Source organism: Rhinoderma darwinii, chromosome 3, assembly GCF_050947455.1.
Source record: "Rhinoderma darwinii isolate aRhiDar2 chromosome 3, aRhiDar2.hap1, whole genome shotgun sequence".
Classification (NCBI taxonomy): domain Eukaryota; kingdom Metazoa; phylum Chordata; class Amphibia; order Anura; family Rhinodermatidae; genus Rhinoderma; species Rhinoderma darwinii.
The window spans coordinates 244,153,954-244,179,185 of NC_134689.1; the positions used below are offsets into that span (position 1 = coordinate 244,153,954).

At 39.9% G+C, this 25,232-nt stretch overlaps 1 protein-coding gene and 1 long non-coding RNA gene across 3 annotated transcripts in view; one reads left to right on the plus strand and one right to left on the minus strand.

Moving 5' to 3' along the window:
- The window catches only part of GOLGB1 (golgin B1), a 49,653-nt gene that overhangs the window by 18,848 nt on the left and 5,573 nt on the right, over positions 1-25,232 (minus strand). For both annotated transcript variants that reach the window (XM_075857623.1, XM_075857624.1), the window contains exons 4-9: positions 11,499-11,612; positions 9,862-10,164; positions 8,396-8,506; positions 6,688-8,245; positions 5,272-5,333; positions 4-5,087 (exon numbers count right to left, since the gene is read on the minus strand). In XM_075857623.1, the coding sequence (XP_075713738.1) occupies positions 4-5,087; positions 5,272-5,333; positions 6,688-8,245; positions 8,396-8,506; positions 9,862-10,164; positions 11,499-11,612 (7,232 nt within the window). The remainder of the gene's footprint in view (positions 1-3; positions 5,088-5,271; positions 5,334-6,687; positions 8,246-8,395; positions 8,507-9,861; positions 10,165-11,498; positions 11,613-25,232) is intronic.
- Positions 17,082-21,175, plus strand: LOC142749510 (uncharacterized). Its single transcript, XR_012882426.1, has 3 exons — positions 17,082-17,332; positions 18,211-18,589; positions 20,989-21,175. It is a non-coding gene; the product is annotated as an uncharacterized LOC142749510 (long non-coding RNA).

The following is a 25,232-nucleotide window of genomic DNA, read 5'->3' on the forward strand; positions in this document are numbered from 1 at the left end:
TACCTGGTTACCTCAACCTTAAGTTCTTCGTGTTGGGATGTGATATGCAGCAACTCATTTTTAAGATCCACACAAAAGTTTTCCTGGTCATTTATCTCAATATCCTTTTTCTGCATTGCATTGGTAAACTTCTCACTCCACTTTTTGGATTCTTCTAGAACGCGGTCTCTATCATTTTGCAGAGAACACATGCTCCGTGTAAAGGCTGCAAGCTTAGCTATATTTTGATTTAAGTTGCCCTGTAAGTCCTTCATCTCCTGGTCCTTTTCATTTATACGACTCTGTAAGTTGACAATAGACCCCTCAAGGTGTTCTTTTTCCTGCTGTAGCACATTTATCTTCTCCTGTAAATTCGCTATTTGTTTCCCATTTTTGTCTCTCTCCACATCAAGTCGCCTTTCCATGTCTTCCTCTTTCTTTTTTAACATTATTGTTGTATTTTCAGTTATGGTCTGAATTTCATCCTTTAGTTTCAGGTTTTCAGCCAGGACCCTTGCTGCCTCACTCTGTGTGTCGTCAAGCAGCACACGAAAAGATGCTAGATCATCTTGAGCCTGGTTTGTGTCCTCCATTGCTTTTATTAGCCGATCATTAGAGATCAATTTTTCTTTTTCACCCTTATTGTGTTCAAATTCAAGAGCTTTAATTGCCCTTTCCAAACCACTGATAGTCTCCTGATAGTGTATGCAATCTTTCTGCAAATGTCGTACTTCTTGCTGCTTCTCTTTGAGCAACTCCTGAAGTTCCTTTGACTGCGTATTCCTGCCTTTCGCACTGCGATTTGCAGATTTTAACTGTTCCACATATTCCTTTTGTGCCTCAGACAGAGCTTCAACCTTCTGCCTTTCCAGCTGTCGTTTCTCCTCCTCTAACTGGAGTTTAAGGTTCTCAAATTCTTTTTGTAGGCTGTCATTTTTTACTTGCAAATCCATAGCATCTTGCTGGAAATTTCCAATGCTTCCATTGAGCTCAGCCATCTGGTTCATTAACCTCTCTTCCAGCTCATCCTTTTCAAGCTCAATGGCATGTTTCTGCCTGCCAACTTCAGCGAGGTCACCAACAGCGATCTGATATTTCTTTTCCAACTCTACAATTTCTATTTCCGTTTTAGTAACCTTATTTTGTAGATTTGTCAGCTCAGACTCCAAGCTTAACTTATTCTCCTTCAAAACCTTAATTTCTCCATTCATACTCTCTCGGTCATCTTGCTTTATCTTGGCATTATTTTCTAGTTTTTTGATCAGTTCTTTCATTTGTGAATTTTCCTCCAGATACGTTTGTTGACTTTTCTCATGTTTTTCAGCCAGCTCTACATTTGCCAGTTGTTGTCCAATTTCCACTTCACTGCCCAGGAGTTGTGGGCAAGCCACCTTGACTTCACTATTCACAAGGCCCTCTTTGTGCATTTCAGATGTTTGTTCCTGCAGACTCATTTGTAACCTGGACTCAACATTATGTAATTGGAGCCTTAGCGATTCAATTTCTTGAGCTACAATATCCTTTTCAGACTTTACCTGTTCTAACTGAAGTATAAGGCTTTGGTTTTTTGACTGGACCTTATCTAGCTCTTCTTTTTGCCTGGAATTTTCTAAATGAGCAGTATCATATTTCTGCTCCCCCGTAATTGGTTGCAATTCTCCCCTTAATCTGTCATTTTCTTCTTCCAGTTCAAGAATTTTTTGTTGCTTAGATTTGGCAAATTTTCGCATTTTTTCCTTCACATTTTCAATCTCCTGTTCCGCTTCTTCCAGCTGCTTCTCAACTTCTTTCTTTTCAGCCTCCACACTTTTCATTTTACTAAATAACTCTTGCTTTTCCTGTCTCACTGTTTCTACTGCCCGCTTCATCCTATCCATTTCATTGCTCACATTCTCATAAGACTGTAGCAGCGTCTCATACTCTTTCTGTAGGTCTGTAAGCTTTTCTTGCCACTCAGATACTTGAGAATTTTGAGACAACTTCAACGATTCCAACTCTTTCCTTAAATCTTCTTTATCCTGTGTGGTACCTGCTAAAGCTAGTTTTAAGCTTTCACATGAAGCTTCCAAATTCTGGTTTTCCAGTAAGCATTTGTCAACTTCAGCAATAAGTTTCTCTCTTTCTTCTTTCTGAGCAGATGATGTCTTAACTAATGCATCTTTTTCAGCACTCAGTTGGTTAACCAAACCTTCTGCTAGTTGTAGTCTGTTGGACAGGTCCTCCTTAACAGAGTACAGTTTAAGTTTTAAAGCCTTGTTTTCTTTAAGCGCTTCTTTTCTAGAGATCAGTGCAGCTTGAAGCTTTCTTTGAATCTGTTGCTTGCCCTTTGCTTCCTCGGACTCTTCATCCGGCTTATTTTGTGCTTCAAGAAACTGCATTTCAAGCTTTCTGTGGTGCTCCTCATATTCTTTAGCCTGAACTTCCATTTGAGTCTTAAGAGATTTCACAATATCATCTTTCTCCACTAACAACATATTTGCATTCTTAAGAGCTATATTTACACCGTCTAGCTCCTGATGAAGTTGTCCAATCTCCTCACTCTTTAGCCTCAATTCTTCCTTTAAACTCCCTATTGCAACTTCATTTATTTGAGATGTTTCTCTGTTACTACTTTCCAGTTCTGCTTTCAAAGAGGATGCATATACTTCTAAATTCAGGTTTATTTCCTTCTCATTTTGTAGTGCTCTAGTTAGTTGGTCTATAGTGTTGTGCATATGTGAAATCTCTTCCAAATGGCCATTAACTTTATCTTCTAGTTGCAAGGCTTTTAATTCCAGTTCATTTTTCTGGGAGTGAAAGACTTCCAGCTGCATTTGATAGTCTTTAGATGTCACCTCTGAAATATCGGACTTGTCAGTCACAGGATCCTCAATAGCGGCAGGTGAAAAATCTACCCAATCCTTTCCCCAATGTGAATCTTCAGCATTCTCCTCCGATATAATGTCTTCAGAAATATTAGGCATGCTAGATTGGGACTTTCCTGATAGACTGGGCCTTATGGTTTGTGTACCTCGTTCTTCAAGAATCTGCTGTGCCTTTTGATTTAATTGTAGTTTTATATACTTTTCTTGCAAGAGATTAAAGTCTTCTTTCTGTTGTTTTAGCTGTTCACGGTGGTGGCGGTCTTTTTCCTGTGCCTTCTTAATAGTATCTCTGCGAGAATTCAACACCTCTTGAACTTTTTTCTGCAAGATCTCTTTGTCTTGCTCTAGAGTTGCGATTTTGTTTTCAAGTTGAATTCTTGCCTCTTGATCCTCAGCCTTTTCTCCGTCTGACATATGACATTCTACTGATGTTCTCTCCGTCTGATCGGTTTTTAAAATCTCAATCTGTCTTGATTTTTCTTTTAGCTCTAATGTTAATTCTTTAATCACATTTTGGTACTGCTCATTAGCTGTGCTTTTTTCAGCCAATTCTTTCTGGATATTTTCCAGATCACAATCATTTTCAGACAGTTGTTTTAGACACTCTTCTGTGACGCTTTGCTCAGAGATCTCTTCAACAATAGATTTCACTTCAAGATCAACACTGCTTGTAAAGTCCTTGTCTGGATTCACTGCAGTGTTAACCATTTGTTTCTCTAATTTAGAGATTTTGCGATTCAGCTCTTTTCTGCTAACTAGTGCGGCTTGTAACTTTCTTTTTAGCTGCTCAATCTCTTTTTTATGATCCTCTAGTTGAGTCTGAAGTTCCGCTCTCTCTTTTAATCCCACCTCACTGTCATCATGTTGTGATTTATTTATGTAAGACAGTAGCTGACTCTCTAACGCACTCTTCTCTCCTTGCAAACTATCAATTACTTCCAAACTATTTTGTTGTTTTTCAGTTAGGGATTGCAGCTGCTGTACATAGTCATTCTTCTGAATATCTAATTGTATCTGCAGCTCCTCGTATTCGCTATGTTTCTGCAAGAGGTCACTTTGGAATTGCATCTGCAGTATTTCTCGCTCTTCCTGGGTAGTCTTAACAATTTCCTTGCTTTGGGCATGCTTCAATTTTACAGTTTCTAACTGACTGTTCAACTCTGCAAACTCACTCTGAACAGATTCAAACATCTCCTGAAGGTGAAGTTTCTCGTTAGTAACCTTTTCTAGTTGCAAATGTATTTCTGTATTTTCTGTTCTTAATGCCTGGATTAACTCCTCATCCTTCTCATTTTGATCTTGGATGGTTGAGTTTAACTGTTCCTTCAGAGCTTTTATCTCCTTACTCATGGAGTATTTTTCCTCATTTAGTAGGACCACCTTATCAGACAAGCTGTGGCTTATCTCTTCAACTTGTCGATCCTTTTCGGAAATGGATTCTTGAAGACCTTCGATCTCCGCTGTTTTCTGTGAAAACAGTTCTTGAAGTAAGACTATTTCACGCTCATTAGTGGCAAGTTCTTCAGAGAGTCTCTCCTCTTTACTTTGACTTAGGCGAAGTATTTCCTCTAGGCTTTCAATGTGCCGTTCCTTCTCTTTAGACTGGTTTTCCTTCAGTTTTAAAAGTTCATTCCGCTCAGACAGTAGCAGATTCATATGGTCTAAGTCTTTCTGTAAAGCAGTGATCTTTGAATCTTTAGACTTTGACTCATTTTCTAAACTCTTAGCTTGTTCTACAAGTATATTTTGACTTTCATAAGCAGTCAACTGTTGCTTTTCTCGCTCTAAAAATTCAATCGGAGGCTGCACGTTTTCAGCCGTAATCTGTCCATTTAAAAGAGTCTCAAGCTTTAAGCAGATTTGTTCCTTCTCAGATGATATAGTTTCAATTTGACTTTGGAGCTCTGCAATTAATGTTTTCATTGAAAGAATTTCAGAATCTTTGTCTGCATTAATATTCTGGCAACGGAGATCACAAGAGTGATGTGTCTGGATCATAGGAGTGTCAGCTTCCGATGATACATCTTTGCTCTCCTCTATGACTTGCTCACTTAATGCACACGCATTTAGGTTTCTTTCCACTGGCAGTTCTCCTTTCAGTTTATTTATTTCTTTTTGAGTTTCTAGTAGGTCCATCATGAGGATAGACAGTTGCTTTTCCTTTAAAGCTTCAACGGTAACATCCAGAACAAGCTCCTGAGATACTGAATTGGTTTGAAGATTCAAAATAGTGGATTGCAATATCTAAAAGAGAGGAAATAGTCATAACGTTTATAAATATACAGTACATATGAATTGCCTGGGCATTTGTAATCCCCATTTAAAAACAGAAGAAACCAATAGAAAATAGACATTCGTGTTAGCAGTTGCAATTCACAAGCAGTAAACCTTCAGGCTCTCAAAACCAGTAAATACAGATTGTACTCACCTGGTGACTCTCCACTAATTCCGAATAACCTCCTGTAGATGATATGAGATCGCAATCTTCACCTATAAAATAATTTCATAATACCTTTTAGATTTTAGTCATCTAGTAAAGGCAGCAAGACAGAACATTGTGTTATTTGTGTAGGTGTAACAGATGTGTAACCTATAATTCCAAAACTCTATAGTCTGAATTTATATGGTGAAAATGGTTCAAAGGAAATGGAGTGTCTTATCGAATAATACCTAACCCTCTTCGTAAGAGCCTAGCAATGTCACTTGCTGCATTATCAGGAGCACCTAACTCGATTGGAATCCCTCCAAATATAAAACTCCGCTCTCTACTCACCGAAATATCCCAACAAGGAGATGAACAACCGGAGCAGGTAAAAAGGAGGTGAAATCCTCAACACCACAAAAAAACAAACAGACAAATTGATAGTTTTTTACCGCTCAGACGGTTGTGGATGTAAAGTCTGAAATGTCCATCAAGGGTTTGACCTTCCCCCAGCTAGCATGCAGAAAGAACAATCCAAATTTCCACCGGTGTGTATGTCGCTGGTACTTGTGGTTCCACACAGAAGTGCAACTGCAGAAATGCAACTGCTTGCTGTGTATATCCTCGTACTTGATGTTCTAAATCTCCAGCAAGGGAGAAAAAGGAGATCGTGCACTACCTTTTGGAAACTGCAAATTCCACGACTTTATTCCATACTTACAAAAATAGATATAGATAAAAGCATAAGATAAGCTCTTGTAACACGCCAAATAATGCAACCCGACCCTGGGTTTCGCCCTTCTGGCTTCCTCTGGGGCATACTTACTTTTGTAAGTATGGAATAAACTCGTGGAATTTGTAGTTTCCAAAAGGTAGCGCACTATCTCCTTTTTCTCCCTTGCTGGAGATTTAGAACATCACGTACGAGGATATACACAGCAAGCAGTTGCATTTCTGCAGTTTCACTTCTGTGTGGAACCACAAGTACCAGCGAGACATACACACCAGTGGAAATTTGGATCGTTCTTTCTGCATGCTAGCTGAGGGGAAGATCAAACCCTTGATGGACACTTCAGACTTTACATCTACAACCGTCTGAGCGGTAAAAAACTATCAATTTGTCTCTATTGGAATCCCTACTTCCATCTTTTTAGTTTTGATTGTGACAAATGTTACAACTAGAACAGCTTCCGTTACAAATGAAAATGTAGAGCAGAGAAATATAAAATTATTATGTTCTCCTAATGGACATTGCTAGTAGGCTAGCAAGAAGTGGGGCTTAGGGAGTGATGTACATACAAATGAGTAAGGGTTTGTCTGTACTGTGTAACTATGAAGACACATAGATCTATATTTAAGGTTTATTAGAGCATTATAAAAAAAACAAAAAAACATTTGTTACCATTTTACTAAACAGCTCACCTGCTGTCCCCTTGTGGTGCTGGGTGTCGAGGTTTGCAAATGCGACTAAGGCCTTTACATCCCTTAATGGCTCCTCCTGAGTCAATTCCTGTTCACTTACATTATTATATTCTACACTTTTCTGCTCTAGTTTTCTCACATGCTGTTGCTCTTCTTGCGATTGATCCAATTGAGCCTGAGCGTCTCTCATTCTTTCCATCTCTTTTTTTACATGTTCAAATTCATTGAGGGATTCTTTTACTTTTTGTAGTTCTTCCTTCATTCTAAACAACTCTTCTTGCCTCTTATTTTCCTTATCAAGCTCAATTTTTACACTTTCTAGTTCCAGATTACCCTCATCAGATTCATTTCTGTTGTGCGTATCTCGCTCATCTCTTTTTGCTTTAACCAACTCCTCATTAGCTTCTTTCAACCTGTCAAGCTCGACCTGCAATTGTATTTGATTTTGTTTCTGCTGTTCTAATTCTGCTCTTACTAACGGCATCTCCTCCTGATCATCTTTATTCTTTTCAAGCTCTTCTCTTAGTTGCTGCAACTCCACCTGGGCACCCTTCTCCTTGTCAAGCTCTTCTCTTAGTTGCTGCAACTCCTCCTGGGCACCCTTCTCCTTGTCAAGCTCTTCTCTTAGTTGCTGCAACTCCTCCTGGGCACCCTTCTCCTTGTCAAGATCTTCTCTTAGTTGCTGCAACTCCTCCTGGGCACCCTTCTCCTTGTCAAGCTCTCCTCTTAGTTGCTGCAACTCCTCCTGGGCACCCTTCTCCTTGTCAAGCTCTTCTCTTAGTTGCTGCAACTCCTCCTGGGCACCCTTCTCCTTGTTAAGCTCTTCTCTTAGTTGCTGCAACTCCACCTGGGCACCCTTCTTGTCAAGCTCTTCTCTTAGTTGCTGCAACTCCTCCTGGGCACCCTTCTCCTTGTCAAGATCTTCTCTTAGTTGCTGCAACTCCTCCTGGGCACCCTTCTCCTTGTCAAGCTCTCCTCTTAGTTGCTGCAACTCCTCCTGGGCACCCTTCTCCTTGTTAAGCTCTTCTCTTAGTTGCTGCAACTCCACCTGGGCACCCTTCTTGTCAAGCTCTTCTCTTAGTTGCTGCAACTCCTCCTGGGCACCCTTCTTGTCAAGCTCTTCTCTTAGTTGCTGCAACTCCTCCTGGGCACCCTTCTCCTTGTTAAGCTCTTCTCTTAGTTGCTGCAACTCCTTCTGGGCACCCTTCTGCTTTTCAAGCTCTGCTTGAGTTCCCTTCGTTTTCTCCACCTCTGCTCTCAATCTTTCTAACTCCTCTTGTGCACCTCTTTCTAGTTCTGTTTGGATTTGTTCCAAATCAGGCAGTGGTGTAAGATCCAGTTTTGTTTTTTCCAGTTGCGTTTTCAGACAATTTATCTCACTGGCTGCATCTTTCTCTTTATTAAGAGCTTCCTGTAACTGCTGGCATAAGATAGCTTTTTCCTTCAATAAGTCATTGTAAAATTCAGCCTGTTGAGAAATTTCTTCTTGTTCAATAACGAGAGATTTACGCACAGATTTCAATTCCTGTTCCATCTCCCGAAACTGCTCGGACAGAACCTAAAAAGAATGCATATAAATAATTAGAACGTATAGGTTGACAACTCTGCTGCATCATTCCCCTACCCAATATACCTTCCCAGACCCTCACTCCCTGTTGATTTAAAAAATAAAAATACAAAAAAAAGTGGAGTGGGAGGGGGGGCTCACCTGCTTCTGAAGTTCAGCACTCTGCAATTCCTGCTCCAACATTTCCACTACCTGATTGCGGGAAAGAAGGGCTTCATTCTTCTCTTCCAGTGTCCTCTGCATTTCACGATTCTAAAGCATCACAACACTCATTACAAAAATATTACATCCTCAAAAAATTTTTAAAGCATTATTTACAAACAGTGGAAGTATAAAAATGAAATCAAACTTTTGTTTAAAGAGGCTCTGTCACCAGATTATAAATGCCCTATCTCCTACATAATCTGATCGGCGCTGGAATGTAGATAACAGCAGTGGTTTTTATTTTGAAAAACGATCATTTTTGAGCAAGTTATGAGCAATTTTAGATTTAGTTTCTTAATGCCCAACTGGGTGTGTTTTTACTTTTGACCAAGTGGGTGTTGTAAAGAAGTGTATGAGGCTGACCAATCAGTGACCAATCAGCATCATACACTTCTCATTGTTCCAGCCCAGCTTCTTTCACTGCATAACCACACTGTGCTGTGGATCATGCTGGGCTGGAACAATGAGAAGTGTATGATGCCGATTGGTCACTGATTGGTCAGCCTCATACACTTCTTTACAACACCCAGTTGGTCAAAAGGAAAAACACGCCCAGTTGGGCATTAAGAAACTAAATCTAAAATTGCTCATAACTTGCTCAAAAATGATCGTTTTTCAAAATAAAAAACCACTGCTGTTATCTACATTACAGCGCCGATCAGATTATGTAGGAGATAGGGCACTTATAATCTGGTGACAGAGCCTCTTTAAATTATGTTTTTCCCTTTATTCTCGCAGATATTTTTACCCATTATATAATTATTTTTTTTATAAACTTTTTATTGAATTTTTTACCCATTATATTTTCATATAATATATTTGCTGTGTAAAAGCTTAAGTTGTACTTTAAATGTAACACAAAATAAAATGTGTGCGTTAAACGAATGCCCAATAGTGGCACCCATCGCTCAGACTAGAATAGCATTCGTTTAACATATACGTCATGAACAGGGTCCTTAGAGTTCATGACATTTATGTTTAACGTACATCATTAAACTTTAAGGTGACGGATGCCGCTGTTAAGCATGTTTAACATATACGATGGGAGCTTTAGCTGGCGTATAGGTTATATTCAGGGGCAAAACCTTATGTGCATAGGCTCTTAGACCTCACAATGTCTAAGTATAAGGTTTCCAATATATGTTCTAAGAAAAATGTTGTAAGACTTGGTCAAAAGCAAAAAAATAAAAATACATAAATATAAAAAGAAAAATATTCTTAACTGGCCAATTTGAGCAACTAGTCTTTGGTGTAAGAGCATTTTGGGGCTTGTAGACCATGACAATTTAAGCTGAAGTTTATTAAAAAAAAATGTTCTAGTTAAAGTTTAGGACTAACTGGTTACTTGTAATGAATATAATCTACGCACATAGTGAAACTAGTCAGTTTATGGCAATTCTTACTTCAAGCTCTTGTTTGTCCTGAAGACTTTTAGCAGCATGCTCCTTTTCCTGAAGAGATTTTGTGAGTTCACGCACACTTTCATGACTGTCTTGAAGCTGCTTGGACAGACCAGCAATAGTTTCTTGACTTTCAGAAAGTTGTCTTGTGAGCTCATTGATATTACTTTGACTCTCGTGCAACCGTCTTGAAAGTTCATTAAGGTCCTCTTGGAGTTTTGAGTTGGTGTCTTTGCTATCCTGTACAGTTTTTGATGATCTGTGAGGACCATTACTGTAGCTATCTTCGCTTCCAGCTTGGCTTGTCTAAATGCAAATGGAGAAAAATGAACAAAAAGATGAAACAAAGTTATACAGACAAGCTGATCTTGTCATATGGAAAAAAATTCAACAAAAAGGGGGTCCTGCCAGCAGGAAACCATCTTATGACCACTCAAATCCCATAAAAAAAACAACCATGTGAAAAACAAATACTCTGGGCAAAAGTCCTGATTATGCCTAGTGCATGGTCTGACAGGGTAGTGCAGGACAGATTCCAAGAACACCAATGAGAGAAGGTCTATTTCACGGACCACCCCCTCAGGCCCTACACTAGGCATAACGCAGTCATCAGTTTTGCCTCGTGTGTCCTGAAAATAATTTTTTTTTATATCAATTTGCTTTTAGTGTTTTATTAAAATAAATTGTATTTATTTGTGTGTTTGTGTTTTACTTATTTTTTTTTTTCTAACTTTTTCTTCACTATGGGGGCTGCCATTTTTTTTTTTTCATCTCTGTATGTGTCGATTAACGACACATACAGTGATGGAATACAGCACATACATCCCCATAGAGAATGCGAACGGGAGCCGTTCCATTCACTATGGTGTACGCTGTCTGTGTGGGAACGCCGCATGCGCCGCTCCCACACAGTCCAAATGGAAGATCTTCGGCCGAGCGAAATCCGGCGCCATTTTCTTGTGGACCGGAAGCCGCGGCCGGACACTAAGAGGACTACTTCCGGTCGCGGCTTCCGGACATGTGATTAGAAGCAAGCACTAGGAGCAGACGGGCCGGAGTGAGCGGCGGCAGCGGTAAGAGCAGGTAAGTTATGTCTGTGTTTTAGTGTGTGATTACCACTGTTTGTAAGCCTACTACACTGTGTATTCGCTCAAAAAAAAAAAAAATGGTGGCACACAGTGTAGGAGGTTTGAACATTCAACCCCCTCCTTTCTCCTGGCACTAGCCAGGATAAAGGAGGGGGGATTGTTTGAGGATGCTAGAGCGAGTGTGTCTTCTCCAATTTTGCAGCATAATGCAATGAGGTTGCTTTACCACATGCCAATGCTGCAATTTTGGGAATTGCTCCCTCTAGTGACCAGCACTGGGAAATGTTATAAATTAGAATCTAATTTATAATATTTCCTGACTTGTGTAAAAATGTAAAAATTAGAACAATGTCTAATCATGTATATAATAACGGTTTAACTAAAAAAATAAAATAATAATTTCTAGCGACACATTCCCTTTAAGTTGTATTGACTATTTCGAAAATACTCTTTTTGACACACATCAAAATTACCAGTACTATCTCAAGAGAATTCAAGATACAAATTAATTGAATGTAGTGTATGAATACAAATGGGAAATATGAACATTACCTGATCAGTGGCTGTTCTCTTTAGCTCCTCAATCTGCTTGTTCAGAGTTGTCACTTTAGCTTTCGCCTGAAGCTTCAGTTTGACAAATTTTGCTTCTGAAGCTTCTTTCTCCAACTAGAGTGAAATAAAAAGGTAAAGTGTAGTATAAACTTATTTTTACTCAGTACAGCTTACACAATGTTTCACAGTAGACATGTTCTTACTCATTTGACCACATGACCAGGCAAGATGATAAATGACTTTAAGGGGCTCTGTCACTAGATTTTCAAACCCCCACCTCGTATTGCAGCAGATCGGCGCTGCAATGTAGATAACAGGAACGTTGTTTTTTTCCCAAAAAACTAGCATTTTTGGCCAAGTTATGACCATTTTTATATTTATGCAAATGAGCCTTTCTTAAGTACAACTGGGCGTGTTTAAAGTTATGTACAAGTGGGCGTGTATTGTGTGTGTACATCTGGGCGTTTTTACTTCTTTTACTAGCTGGGCGTTGTGAATAGAAGTGTATGATGCTGACGAATCAGCATCATCCACTTCTCTTCGTTACCACCCAGCTTCTGGCAGTGCACAGACACACAGCGTGTCCTCGCGAGATCATGCTGTGACGCCACTCACTTCCTCCCACAGGAGGAACGAGCGAGGACACGCTGTGTGTCTGTGAACTGCCAGAAGCTGGGTGGTAACGAAAAGAAGTGGATGATGCTGATTCGTCAGCATCATACACTTCTATCCACAAAGCCCAGCTAGTAAAACAAGTAAAAACGCCCAGATGTACATACACAATACACGCCCAGTTGTACATAAGAAAGGCTAATTTGCATAAATATAAAAATGCTCATAACTTGGCCAAAAATGCTTGTTTTTTAAAAAAACAAAAAAAAAACAAAAAACTTTACTGTTATCTACATTGCAGCGCCGATCAGCTGCAATAGGAGATAGGGGTTTAAAAATCTGGTGACAGAGCCCCTTTAAAGAGGCTCTGTCACCACATTATAAGTGCCCGATCTCCTACATAAGGAGATTGGCGCTATAATGTAGGTGACCGCAGTGCTTTTTATATTTAGAACAATCTATTTTCACCACTTTATTAGCGATTTTAGATTTATGCTAATGAGTTTCTCTATGGACAACTGGGCGTGTTTTACTATTGACCAAGTGGGCGTTGTACAGATGAGTGTATGATGCTGACCAATCAGCGTCATACACTTCTCTCCATTCATTCATTTAATCAGCGCACAGGGATCCTTTTAGATCACTATGTGCTGTCTTATATGAATACAGTAACGATACTGAAGTGTCTAGACAGTGAATAGACAAAATAGACGAGGAGACAGCACTTCCAAAATATGTCAGCTTTTTAATCACCCGTGCGACGTTTCAGTCCAGCAGGACTTTTCTCAAGCATAGTGAACACAGCAGTACAGGAGTATTTAAGGACTCACAGAGTCAACAGTAATAAAAAATGTGATTAATACAAAAACAGTTTAAAAGGATCTGTGTATAATAAAGCAGTGTAATTTTAAATCACAATCAGACCACCTAGGTGCTTATGCATAGAACTATATAAGTTTTAAGGGACTGGTACATCAATAAGCAGTCCGAATAAACAAAAAATAATAATGAATAACAAACTCACCAAGTGTGTGTATAATCAAAAACGATTACAGGATATTGTATCAAGATGCCAGATGGAACTACTTCTAATGGATAACGGCGTCCTGGAAGTCCAGATATCCACGTGTATAGGTTGAATAACATTCTATACTTCCTGTATTCAAAATGTGCATACTCTCGCGAGACTATGCTAATTAGTTCCTGCACATGTGCAGTGCATCTAGTGACTGCACGGCGGCCATTTTGGAAAGTGGCAATGACGAACATTAGAGGAAAATAGGGAAAAATTGTCAGTATCATTTAAAAAGGGGGGGGGGGGGAAAGAATACTCTATAGGACAACTAGGAGTTAGGGACAATGATATACTGATCAGTATTAAATTGTAAAAAACAGCACACACATGCTAATGTATAAACATTCTGACAGGGTGTGTGTGTAAACCAATATCATTGAGTATATGTCCCACATAATCTCACAAAAAGTGTCTACTCCCACCAAAATGACAATATATATTTATATCCCTTGGCCTCATACGTATGGAAAAAATTATTATATCTAGCCACACATGTTTCACAAATATGGTCGCCACAGGAAGAAATGTATTCGCAGGATTCCGAAAACCAGAGAAAGCAGTCCATTCAACAAATCGAATCTGTAATAATAATAAAAAAATATGTATATGTATATATAGTAATAAGACATCATTAAGAATGTGTTCAATTCACATAAAAAGAGATGATGCATAAAAAAATCAAGCAAGGTACATAAGGGAAAAATACGTTACAATATATGACATACTTAAGTGACTACACCGACTTTAAAATCAATGTTCAAACCATGTGGGGCAAGGCAATTTAACTTGAAAATCCATTCAAGTTCTCTCCGTTTGAGTCTGGAGACCCTGTCCCCACCCCTACGGTGTAGGGGAATATGGTCAATGATCCAAAATTTAAGGTCGCTGACCACATGCCCCGCTGATACAAAATGTGCGGACACTGGGAGATCCAATTTTTTAGTTCTAATAGTCGATCTATGTTTATTAAGACGAGCCCGACATTCCTGGGTAGTCTCCCCCACATATAGCAACTTGCATGGACACTGTAAAACATAAATGACATGAGATGATGCACATGTCAGAAAATGTTTAATGGGGTAAGTCTTGCCATTAGTCGGATGAACCAACGTGTTCCCTTTAATCATATTATTGCAATTGACGCAATTAAGACACGGGAAACATCCCAATTTTTTGGGAGCCAGAGTCAACTGGCGGTTCATTTGAAAGGATCCGACATCAGCATGAACAAGACGATCCCTTAGATTTTTTTGTCGTCTAAATGCCATCCTAGGAGGACAACCAAATTCAGGACCAGATTTAGTAAGATTTGTAAAAATATGCCACTCCTGGCGAATAATACTAGAAACTCTATTACTAATATCTGAATATGTAGAGACAAAAGTTAATCTATCAGATGATTCTCGTCTATGTGGTATAAGCAATTCTTCCCTAGTGATGGTTTGAACTCTGTCCCTCTGTTTTTGTAAGAGGGACAAAGGATATTTACGTCTGGCAAATTTGTCACTCATTTCATCTAAACGTAGTGTAAGTTGTTGGGGTTCAGTCACTATACGTTTAACCCTTAACATCTGACTAAAAGGTAAGGACTGTACCATTCGGCGGGGATGTTGACTATCGTATCGCAATAAACTGTTGCGATCAGTCACTTTGTTGTAAAGATCAGTAATTAACTTGTCACCCTCCCTATAAACTAGGGTATCCAAAAAATGTAGGTGTGTAGTTGATGATTCCATCGTAAATTTTATGTCATCATCGATGGAATTAAGGAACCCAAAAAAGTCTTCCAATTGTGACGTATTACCGGTCCAAATCACGAACACATCGTCTATGTACCTCCACCACCTCAGAACATGGCTGAAGTGGTGGGATACATAGACGTGGCGCTCCTCGAGGGCCGCCATGAACATGTTGGCATATGTGGGAGCCACATTCGAGCCCATGGCGGTCCCCCTCCTCTGAACATAGAAGGAGTCAGCAAACAGAAAATAATTTTCCGTGAGAATCACCTCCAAGAGGTCCATCAAAAATTGTATGCCTTCAGCCGAGTGTTCTGACCTCCCCAGGGCGTCCTTCACTACACTAAGACCCCGGCTATGGTTAATGGATGTATATAAATTACAGACGTCAAAAGACACCAAAATGATCTCACTACTCAGGGAAATGTGTGTTAATTTCACTATAAAATCAGATGTATCCTGTATATATGATGACGCTGAAATGGCATACACTCTAAGTATCTTATCCAAGAATATTGCTATAGGGTTAAAGATAGAATCTCTCCCCGAAACTATAGGACGTCCTGGGGGTTTATTTAGACACTTATGGATCTTGGGAAGACAGTAGATGACAGGAGTAACTGGATGTGTAACGACAAGGAATTCTGACAACTCTTTATCAATAATCCCTACTGACAAAGCCTGTGAGAGAATATGTGTGATCCTATTTTGGATCCTGAACTTGGGGTCACCCGAGACCTTTGTGTATACATTAATGTCATGAACTTGGCCTCTGATTTCATCCAAGTATAGCGACGTATCCATGACGACCAAGGCCCCGCCTTTGTCGGCCGGTTTGATCGTCAGGGACACGTCACCAGACAGGTCCTTCAAAGCACTCAATTCGGCACTGGTTAAATTAGGGTGAAACAATGACGATTCACCCAACTCATCACGAAGTTTGTTTACTTTTTGTTTGACTATACTTGTAAATGCATCTATAATTGGTTCACAGACATATGGTTGCCAAACTGATTTTTTAAAAAGCCCTACTTTATTCAACGCAAATTCACATTGTGCCCCACTACCCTGAGGCATACTATGGGTGCCAAAAAAATGTTTCAATTTTATCCTGCGGAAAAAGGCATATAAATCTAGTTCTAACTGGAACCAGTCTATTTTAGACGCGGGGCAAAAAGACAATCCCTTGTTCAACAACTTTAACTCAGTGTCGGATAGAGGACGTGAGGAGATATTTACCGCAAGTGATTCTAATTGGCTTTCTTCTCCTTGCCACGTGCCGACTGCCATTGACGTCTGGTTCTCTCCGGTCTTGGTTTTGTACCTCCTCCTATGTTTGCGCCCTCCTCTTCTTGTGCGTCCATGGTTCCCCCTAAAAAAGAATCTGGAACTTCCATGGGGTCACCAAATGTAGACTGTAGGCGTCTCCTGTTCTGAGGGGCTCCCTTGCCATATATTGCCCCTGTCGTATTTCTGGGCTCCTTCTGCCAGTTATAAATCCTCCCATCAGCATAATCTTCAACATCACGTATCCATTTCAATCTTTTAGTGTTCTCCAGATGCGATCTAAATTTGCCAAAGGATTCCCTAGCACCATCCTTGTATTTCTGCAACTCATCTGTTGATAACAAGGATGCCAATGATGTATCGAGGTCAAGAATCCGGGCATTGACACTCCGTAATTCTATTTGCAAAAATTCTATGTTAAGTAGGATGATATCACGGGAATATCTATTAGATATCTGACGGAAGCGCTGGCAGAAGTCCGCATTATTAGGAAAAAGGTTGGGTGTCAAGCTTGATCTCATTCCCCGGGGTATACGATCCGCTTTAAAGTATTCCCCCAAAGTCACCAAATGCAGATAGGTGGTAATCGCTCGCTTAGACTCCATCTCCCATTTTCTTTTAACATGGTCAACAGATGGGGCACAAAGGAAAGACACATCACCTGAAATACCCTGCATGATCCTGTCAACATCATCATCCGTATATGCAAATACTGTGGGTGACGATTCCATATTCAAAAGCTTGAAAGATAGCTCAAATGGCCAAATAAGTCCGTGCAAAGTGGATGGGATCAGATATATCCAAAGCAGAAAATTACCACAGCACTGGACCACAAGTGGGTGCACGCCTCTGACAATTTTTCCCTATTTTCCTCTAATGTTCGTCATTGCCACTTTCCAAAATGGCCGCCGTGCAGTCACTAGATGCACTGCACATGTGCAGGAACTAATTAGCATAGTCTCGCGAGAGTATGCACATTTTGAATACAGGAAGTATAGAATGTTATTCAACCTATACACGTGGATATCTGGACTTCCAGGACGCCGTTATCCATTAGAAGTAGTTCCATCTGGCATCTTGATACAATATCCTGTAATCGTTTTTGATTATACACACACTTGGTGAGTTTGTTATTCATTATTATTTTTTGTTTATTCGGACTGCTTATTGATGTACCAGTCCCTTAAAACTTATATAGTTCTATGCATAAGCACCTAGGTGGTCTGATTGTGATTTAAAATTACACTGCTTTATTATACACAGATCCTTTTAAACTGTTTTTGTATTAATCACATTTTTTATTACTGTTGACTCTGTGAGTCCTTAAATACTCCTGTACTGCTGTGTTCACTATGCTTGAGAAAAGTCCTGCTGGACTGAAACGTCGCACGGGTGATTAAAAAGCTGACATATTTTGGAAGTGCTGTCTCCTCGTCTATTTTGTCTATCTGATATTGGGGACCACGGATCCGGTCCTATTGAGGCGTGCACCCACTTGTGGTCCAGTGCTGTGGTAATTTTCTGCTTTGGATATATCTGATCCCATCCACTTTGCACGGACTTATTTGGCCATTTGAGCTATCTTTCAAGCTTTTGAATATGGAATCGTCACCCACAGTATTTGCATATACGGATGATGATGTTGACAGGATCATGCAGGGTATTTCAGGTGATGTGTCTTTCCTTTGTGCCCCATCTGTTGACCATGTTAAAAGAAAATGGGAGATGGAGTCTAAGCGAGCGATTACCACCTATCTGCATTTGGTGACTTTGGGGGAATACTTTAAAGCGGATCGTATACCCCGGGGAATGAGATCAAGCTTGACACCCAACCTTTTTCCTAATAATGCGGACTTCTGCCAGCGCTTCCGTCAGATATCTAATAGATATTCCCGTGATATCATCCTACTTAACATAGAATTTTTGCAAATAGAATTACGGAGTGTCAATGCCCGGATTCTTGACCTCGATACATCATTGGCATCCTTGTTATCAACAGATGAGTTGCAGAAATACAAGGATGGTGCTAGGGAATCCTTTGGCAAATTTAGATCGCATCTGGAGAACACTAAAAGATTGAAATGGATACGTGATGTTGAAGATTATGCTGATGGGAGGATTTATAACTGGCAGAAGGAGCCCAGAAATACGACAGGGGCAATATATGGCAAGGGAGCCCCTCAGAACAGGAGACGCCTACAGTCTACATTTGGTGACCCCATGGAAGTTCCAGATTCTTTTTTAGGGGGAACCATGGACGCACAAGAAGAGGAGGGCGCAAACATAGGAGGAGGTACAAAACCAAGACCGGAGAGAACCAGACGTCAATGGCAGTCGGCACGTGGCAAGGAGAAGAAAGCCAATTAGAATCACTTGCGGTAAATATCTCCTCACGTCCTCTATCCGACACTGAGTTAAAGTTGTTGAACAAGGGATTGTCTTTTTGCCCCGCGTCTAAAATAGACTGGTTCCAGTTAGAACTAGATTTATATGCCTTTTTCCGCAGGATAAAATTGAAACATTTTTTTGGCACCCATAGTATGCCTCAGGGTAGTGGGGCACAATGTGAATTTGCGTTGAATAAAGTAGGGCTTTTTAAAAAATCAGTTTGGCAACCATATGTCTGTGAACCAATTATAGATGCATTTACAAGTATAGTCAAACAAAAAGTAAACAAACTTCGTGATGAGTTGGGTGAATCGTCATTGTTTCACCCTAATTTAACCAGTGCCGAATTGAGTGCTTTGAAGGACCTGTCTGGTGACGTGTCCCTGACGATCAAACCGGCCGACAAAGGCGGGGCCTTGGTCGTCATGGATACGTCGCTATACTTGGATGAAATCAGAGGCCAAGTTCATGACATTAATGTATACACAAAGGTCTCGGGTGACCCCAAGTTCAGGATCCAAAATAGGATCACACATATTCTCTCACAGGCTTTGTCAGTAGGGATTATTGATAAAGAGTTGTCAGAATTCCTTGTCGTTACACATCCAGTTACTCCTGTCATCTACTGTCTTCCCAAGATCCATAAGTGTCTAAATAAACCCCCAGGACGTCCTATAGTTTCGGGGAGAGATTCTATCTTTAACCCTATAGCAATATTCTTGGATAAGATACTTAGAGTGTATGCCATTTCAGCGTCATCATATATACAGGATACATCTGATTTTATAGTGAAATTAACACACATTTCCCTGAGTAGTGAGATCATTTTGGTGTCTTTTGACGTCTGTAATTTATATACATCCATTAACCATAGCCGGGGTCTTAGTGTAGTGAAGGACGCCCTGGGGAGGTCAGAACACTCGGCTGAAGGCATACAATTTTTGATGGACCTCTTGGAGGTGATTCTCACGGAAAATTATTTTCTGTTTGCTGACTCCTTCTATGTTCAGAGGAGGGGGACCGCCATGGGCTCGAATGTGGCTCCCACATATGCCAACATGTTCATGGCGGCCCTCGAGGAGCGCCACGTCTATGTATCCCACCACTTCAGCCATGTTCTGAGGTGGTGGAGGTACATAGACGATGTGTTCGTGATTTGGACCGGTAATACGTCACAATTGGAAGACTTTTTTGGGTTCCTTAATTCCATCGATGATGACATAAAATTTACGATGGAATCATCAACTACACACCTACATTTTTTGGATACCCTAGTTTATAGGGAGGGTGACAAGTTAATTACTGATCTTTACAACAAAGTGACTGATCGCAACAGTTTATTGCGATACGATAGTCAACATCCCCGCCGAATGGTACAGTCCTTACCTTTTAGTCAGATGTTAAGGGTTAAACGTATAGTGACTGAACCCCAACAACTTACACTACGTTTAGATGAAATGAGTGACAAATTTGCCAGACGTAAATATCCTTTGTCCCTCTTACAAAAACAGAGGGACAGAGTTCAAACCATCACTAGGGAAGAATTGCTTATACCACATAGACGAGAATCATCTGATAGATTAACTTTTGTCTCTACATATTCAGATATTAGTAATAGAGTTTCTAGTATTATTCGCCAGGAGTGGCATATTTTTACAAATCTTACTAAATCTGGTCCTGAATTTGGTTGTCCTCCTAGGATGGCATTTAGACGACAAAAAAATCTAAGGGATCGTCTTGTTCATGCTGATGTCGGATCCTTTCAAATGAACCGCCAGTTGACTCTGGCTCCCAAAAAATTGGGATGTTTCCCGTGTCTTAATTGCGTCAATTGCAATAATATGATTAAAGGGAACACGTTGGTTCATCCGACTAATGGCAAGACTTACCCCATTAAACATTTTCTGACATGTGCATCATCTCATGTCATTTATGTTTTACAGTGTCCATGCAAGTTGCTATATGTGGGGGAGACTACCCAGGAATGTCGGGCTCGTCTTAATAAACATAGATCGACTATTAGAACTAAAAAATTGGATCTCCCAGTGTCCGCACATTTTGTATCAGCGGGGCATGTGGTCAGCGACCTTAAATTTTGGATCATTGACCATATTCCCCTACACCGTAGGGGTGGGGACAGGGTCTCCAGACTCAAACGGAGAGAACTTGAATGGATTTTCAAGTTAAATTGCCTTGCCCCACATGGTTTGAACATTGATTTTAAAGTCGGTGTAGTCACTTAAGTATGTCATATATTGTAACGTATTTTTCCCTTATGTACCTTGCTTGATTTTTTTATGCATCATCTCTTTTTATGTGAATTGAACACATTCTTAATGATGTCTTATTACTATATATACATATACATATTTTTTTATTATTATTACAGATTCGATTTGTTGAATGGACTGCTTTCTCTGGTTTTCGGAATCCTGCGAATACATTTCTTCCTGTGGCGACCATATTTGTGAAACATGTGTGGCTAGATATAATAATTTTTTCCATACGTATGAGGCCAAGGGATATAAATATATATTGTCATTTTGGTGGGAGTAGACACTTTTTGTGAGATTATGTGGGACATATACTCAATGATATTGGTTCACACACACACCCTGTCAGAATGTTTATACATTAGCATGTGTGTGCTGTTTTTTACAATTTAATACTGATCAGTATATCATTGTCCCTAACTCCTAGTTGTCCTATAGAGTATTCTTTCCCCCCCCCCCCCTTTTTAAATGATACTGACAATTTTTCCCTATTTTCCTCTAATGTTCGTCATTGCCACTTTCCAAAATGGCCGCCGTGCAGTCACTAGATGCACTGCACATGTGCAGGAACTAATTAGCATAGTCTCGCGAGAGTATGCACATTTTGAATACAGGAAGTATAGAATGTTATTCAACCTATACACGTGGATATCTGGACTTCCAGGACGCCGTTATCCATTAGAAGTAGTTCCATCTGGCATCTTGATACAATATCCTGTAATCGTTTTTGATTATACACACACTTGGTGAGTTTGTTATTCATTATTATTTTTTGTTTATTCGGACTGCTTATTGATGTACCAGTCCCTTAAAACTTATATAGTTCTATGCATAAGCACCTAGGTGGTCTGATTGTGATTTAAAATTACACTGCTTTATTATACACAGATCCTTTTAAACTGTTTTTGTATTAATCACATTTTTTATTACTGTTGACTCTGTGAGTCCTTAAATACTCCTGTACTGCTGTGTTCACTATGCTTGAGAAAAGTCCTGCTGGACTGAAACGTCGCACGGGTGATTAAAAAGCTGACATATTTTGGAAGTGCTGTCTCCTCGTCTATTTTGTCTATCTGATATTGGGGACCACGGATCCGGTCCTATTGAGGCGTGCACCCACTTGTGGTCCAGTGCTGTGGTAATTTTCTGCTTTAGACAGTGAATAGACATTCCACGGGATGTCTATTCACAATCCCGACACTTCGTTAATGTTTCTGTGGTAGTTACAGCAGAGCAAGCGTAATCTCGCTGCAGCCTGTCATTTACAGCGTGATCTCGCGAGATTACGCTTGCTCTGCTGTAACTACCACAGAAACATTAACGAAGTGTCGGTATTCTGAATAGACATCCCGTGGAATGTCTATTCACTGTCTAAACACTTCAGTATCGTTAATGTGTTAGTATAAGACAGCACATAGTGATCTAAAAGGATCCCTATGCGCTGACTAAATGAATGGAGAGGAGTGCATGACGCTGATTGGTCAGCATCATACACTCCCCTGTACAACGCCCACTTGGTCAATAGTAAAACACACCAAGTTGTCCATTGAAAAACTCATTAGAATAAATCTAAAAAATCGCTAATAAAGTGGTGAAAATAGATTGTTTTTTAAAATAAAAATCACTGCTGTCACCTACATTATAGCGCCCATCTCCTTATGTAGGAGATAGGGCACTTATAATGTGGTGACAGAGCTTTAACAGGTTTTCATTCCAAGTTACACCTTGTGGGGGGGGTGGGGGGTGGCTCTCATTGAAGACCCAGCAGGTTTTTGTAGACTTATTTACAGGCAATGCTCTATGGGAAGCAGGTATACAAATTAACTCATAGCCCAACCAGAGACTCCTCCAAAAAAAAAAAAAAAAAAAAAAAGACACCCATGTGTAGACAGCACAGTTTCGGAGTACTGGCCCCTCATCAGTACAGAGCAGTTTATAGGTTAGCTGAATGAGATGCCAAACTGTGTCTAAGGCTTGTAATTTAGATAACCAGTACTATGTACTGATGAGGGGCAAAAACACAGAAACAGTGCTGTCTACAGATGGGTCTCATCTTTTTGGAGGATTCGAAGGTTTGGCTGATATGAATTATTTTGTCAACTACACCTTATAGGGGAAAACTCTGCTGTCTAAAGATGACTATGTGTTCAACATCCAGGGTGCCAGCTAACTGAAAAAAGTGCAACGTTGCCTTGGTTTGTTCAATGTTTGTTTTATACACCGTTCCTCACTTCCATAATCACACTGTATACTCAGAGTTTCACATAGGATTAAGGTTGGTCTTTGCTGCTTTTTTCATCCTTTAAGATCCATTTCACATTTATGGCAAAAACAATATATAAAGGGGGAACACAGGCAGAAAATACAGCATGGCAGTATAAACAAGCCTTTAGTTTGTGGTTTCATGGACTTCTTCCTGAAAAGTTTTGCAGAGATTTGAGAAACTGAATTTATGTACTGCTCTTATATGATGTGATTTATTTGGTTCGGACTAAATACACAAACTTACATTAGAAGGGAGTACGTAGTAGTGTGAATATACACGGTGCCAAGTCTTTTTGTGCCAAACCTCCTAAGAGAATGGCCAACCTCACCATGCTGGGAACCCCATAGTATAAAGTATTAAACAACTTACATACATAAGCACGCTAAGAAACAACACTTAGTACACGACAATAACTCCAACTAGAATTAAGGTAGGGAGAGTCGAAAACACAGCAAGGACCAGTCATTTCTTACATGTGACGTCAAACCAGGAGACAAGCTATTTATTTTTTTTAGAAAACAACGTGCTCCAGGATATGCAAACAATGCAAAAAGGATATCATATGAATAGAGCGAGAAAGTAAAGTAGATATGTGCGGAAAATAAAACTAAACAAAAGCGAGAGTCAACAACGCATGACGGATTTATTTGCACAACTTTGCTTTGACTATACGCGATACTGGATGTCAGGTCAGTTTATATTACAAGTCTAGGTGATGCGTTATTTTATTAAATAAGGTATATACACATGTATACAAAGCAACTTCTTTTAAATAATAATGCTTCTTTTTTTTGTGCATTATACTTTTACAGATATACCGCTTCAATCTAACCAATATACCATTTGTGGAATAATTAGAAGTAGAGGTGAGAGTATATGGTGTGTGCTTCCTTGTGGTGTATTGAAAATGTCCATACCCTCCAGTCATTGGAATAAGAAAGAGGTCATTTGTCAGATATCAGTTATCACTACAACAGTATTCCCATAAGGCCTTTTTGAACTACGTTCTGAATGCTATAGTTTTAAGGAGTCTAAAAAGATTAATAGGACTTGTTCCTATCACTTAAAGGGGTTATGTGGGGACCAAAAATTAATAACAGAGTACTCACTGCAGTATGAGAGTTCACTCACTAATACACATTCCGGTCCCCCGTCAGGCTGATTTTGAGATTTTAGTTGATTTTTATAGAGCTGGCGGGGGACCGGAAGTCTAGCTGCACAGTCTTCTTTGATGACGATGCGACTTTTCTTCATATGACCAGCACCGCTGTACTCTATGTAATCCATGTATTACTGCTTGTACATAGAGTACAGTCGGTCCGGTCACATGATGAAGAGCCGCATTGTCATCAAAGAAGACTGTGCAACTAGACTTCCGGTCCCACGCCAGCCCTATAAAAATCAACTAAAATCTCAAAATCAGCCTGACGGGGGACCGGAATGTGTATTAGTGAGTGAACTCTCATACTGCAGTGAGTACTCTGTTACTACTCACTAATACACATTCCGGTCCCCCGTCAGGCTGATTTTGAGATTTTAGTTGATTTTTATAGAGCTGGCGGGGGACCGGAAGTCTAGTTGCACAGTCTTCTTTGATGACGATGCGACTTTTCTTCATGTGACCAGCACCGCTGTACTCTATGTACAAGCAGTAATACATGGATTACATAGAGTACAGTGGGTCCGGTCACATGATGAAGAGTCGTATCGTCATCAAAGAAGGCTGTGCCACTAGACTTTGTCCCCTGGCAGTGCTATAAAAATCTCAGAATCAGCGTGACGGGGGACCGGAACGTATATTAGCGAGTGTACTCACATACTGCAGTGAGTACTCTGCTACAAATTTTTGGTCCTTGCAGAACCCCTTTAACATGCATATTTAGTTCAAATGAGGTGCGTATTCAAGTCCATAAAGGAGGACAGGCTGACCGATAAACCGGGCTGGTCATCTATATACAGTATGCCACAATCGGCAGCTTTTTTTATTTTATTAAAAGAAGCAGTTTTCTAAAGCCAGGCTCTTTTCTGCTTAGAGCAAGTAGGATTTTTAAAAAACCCTATTCACTTCTATGTAAATACATTTTCTGCTGCACG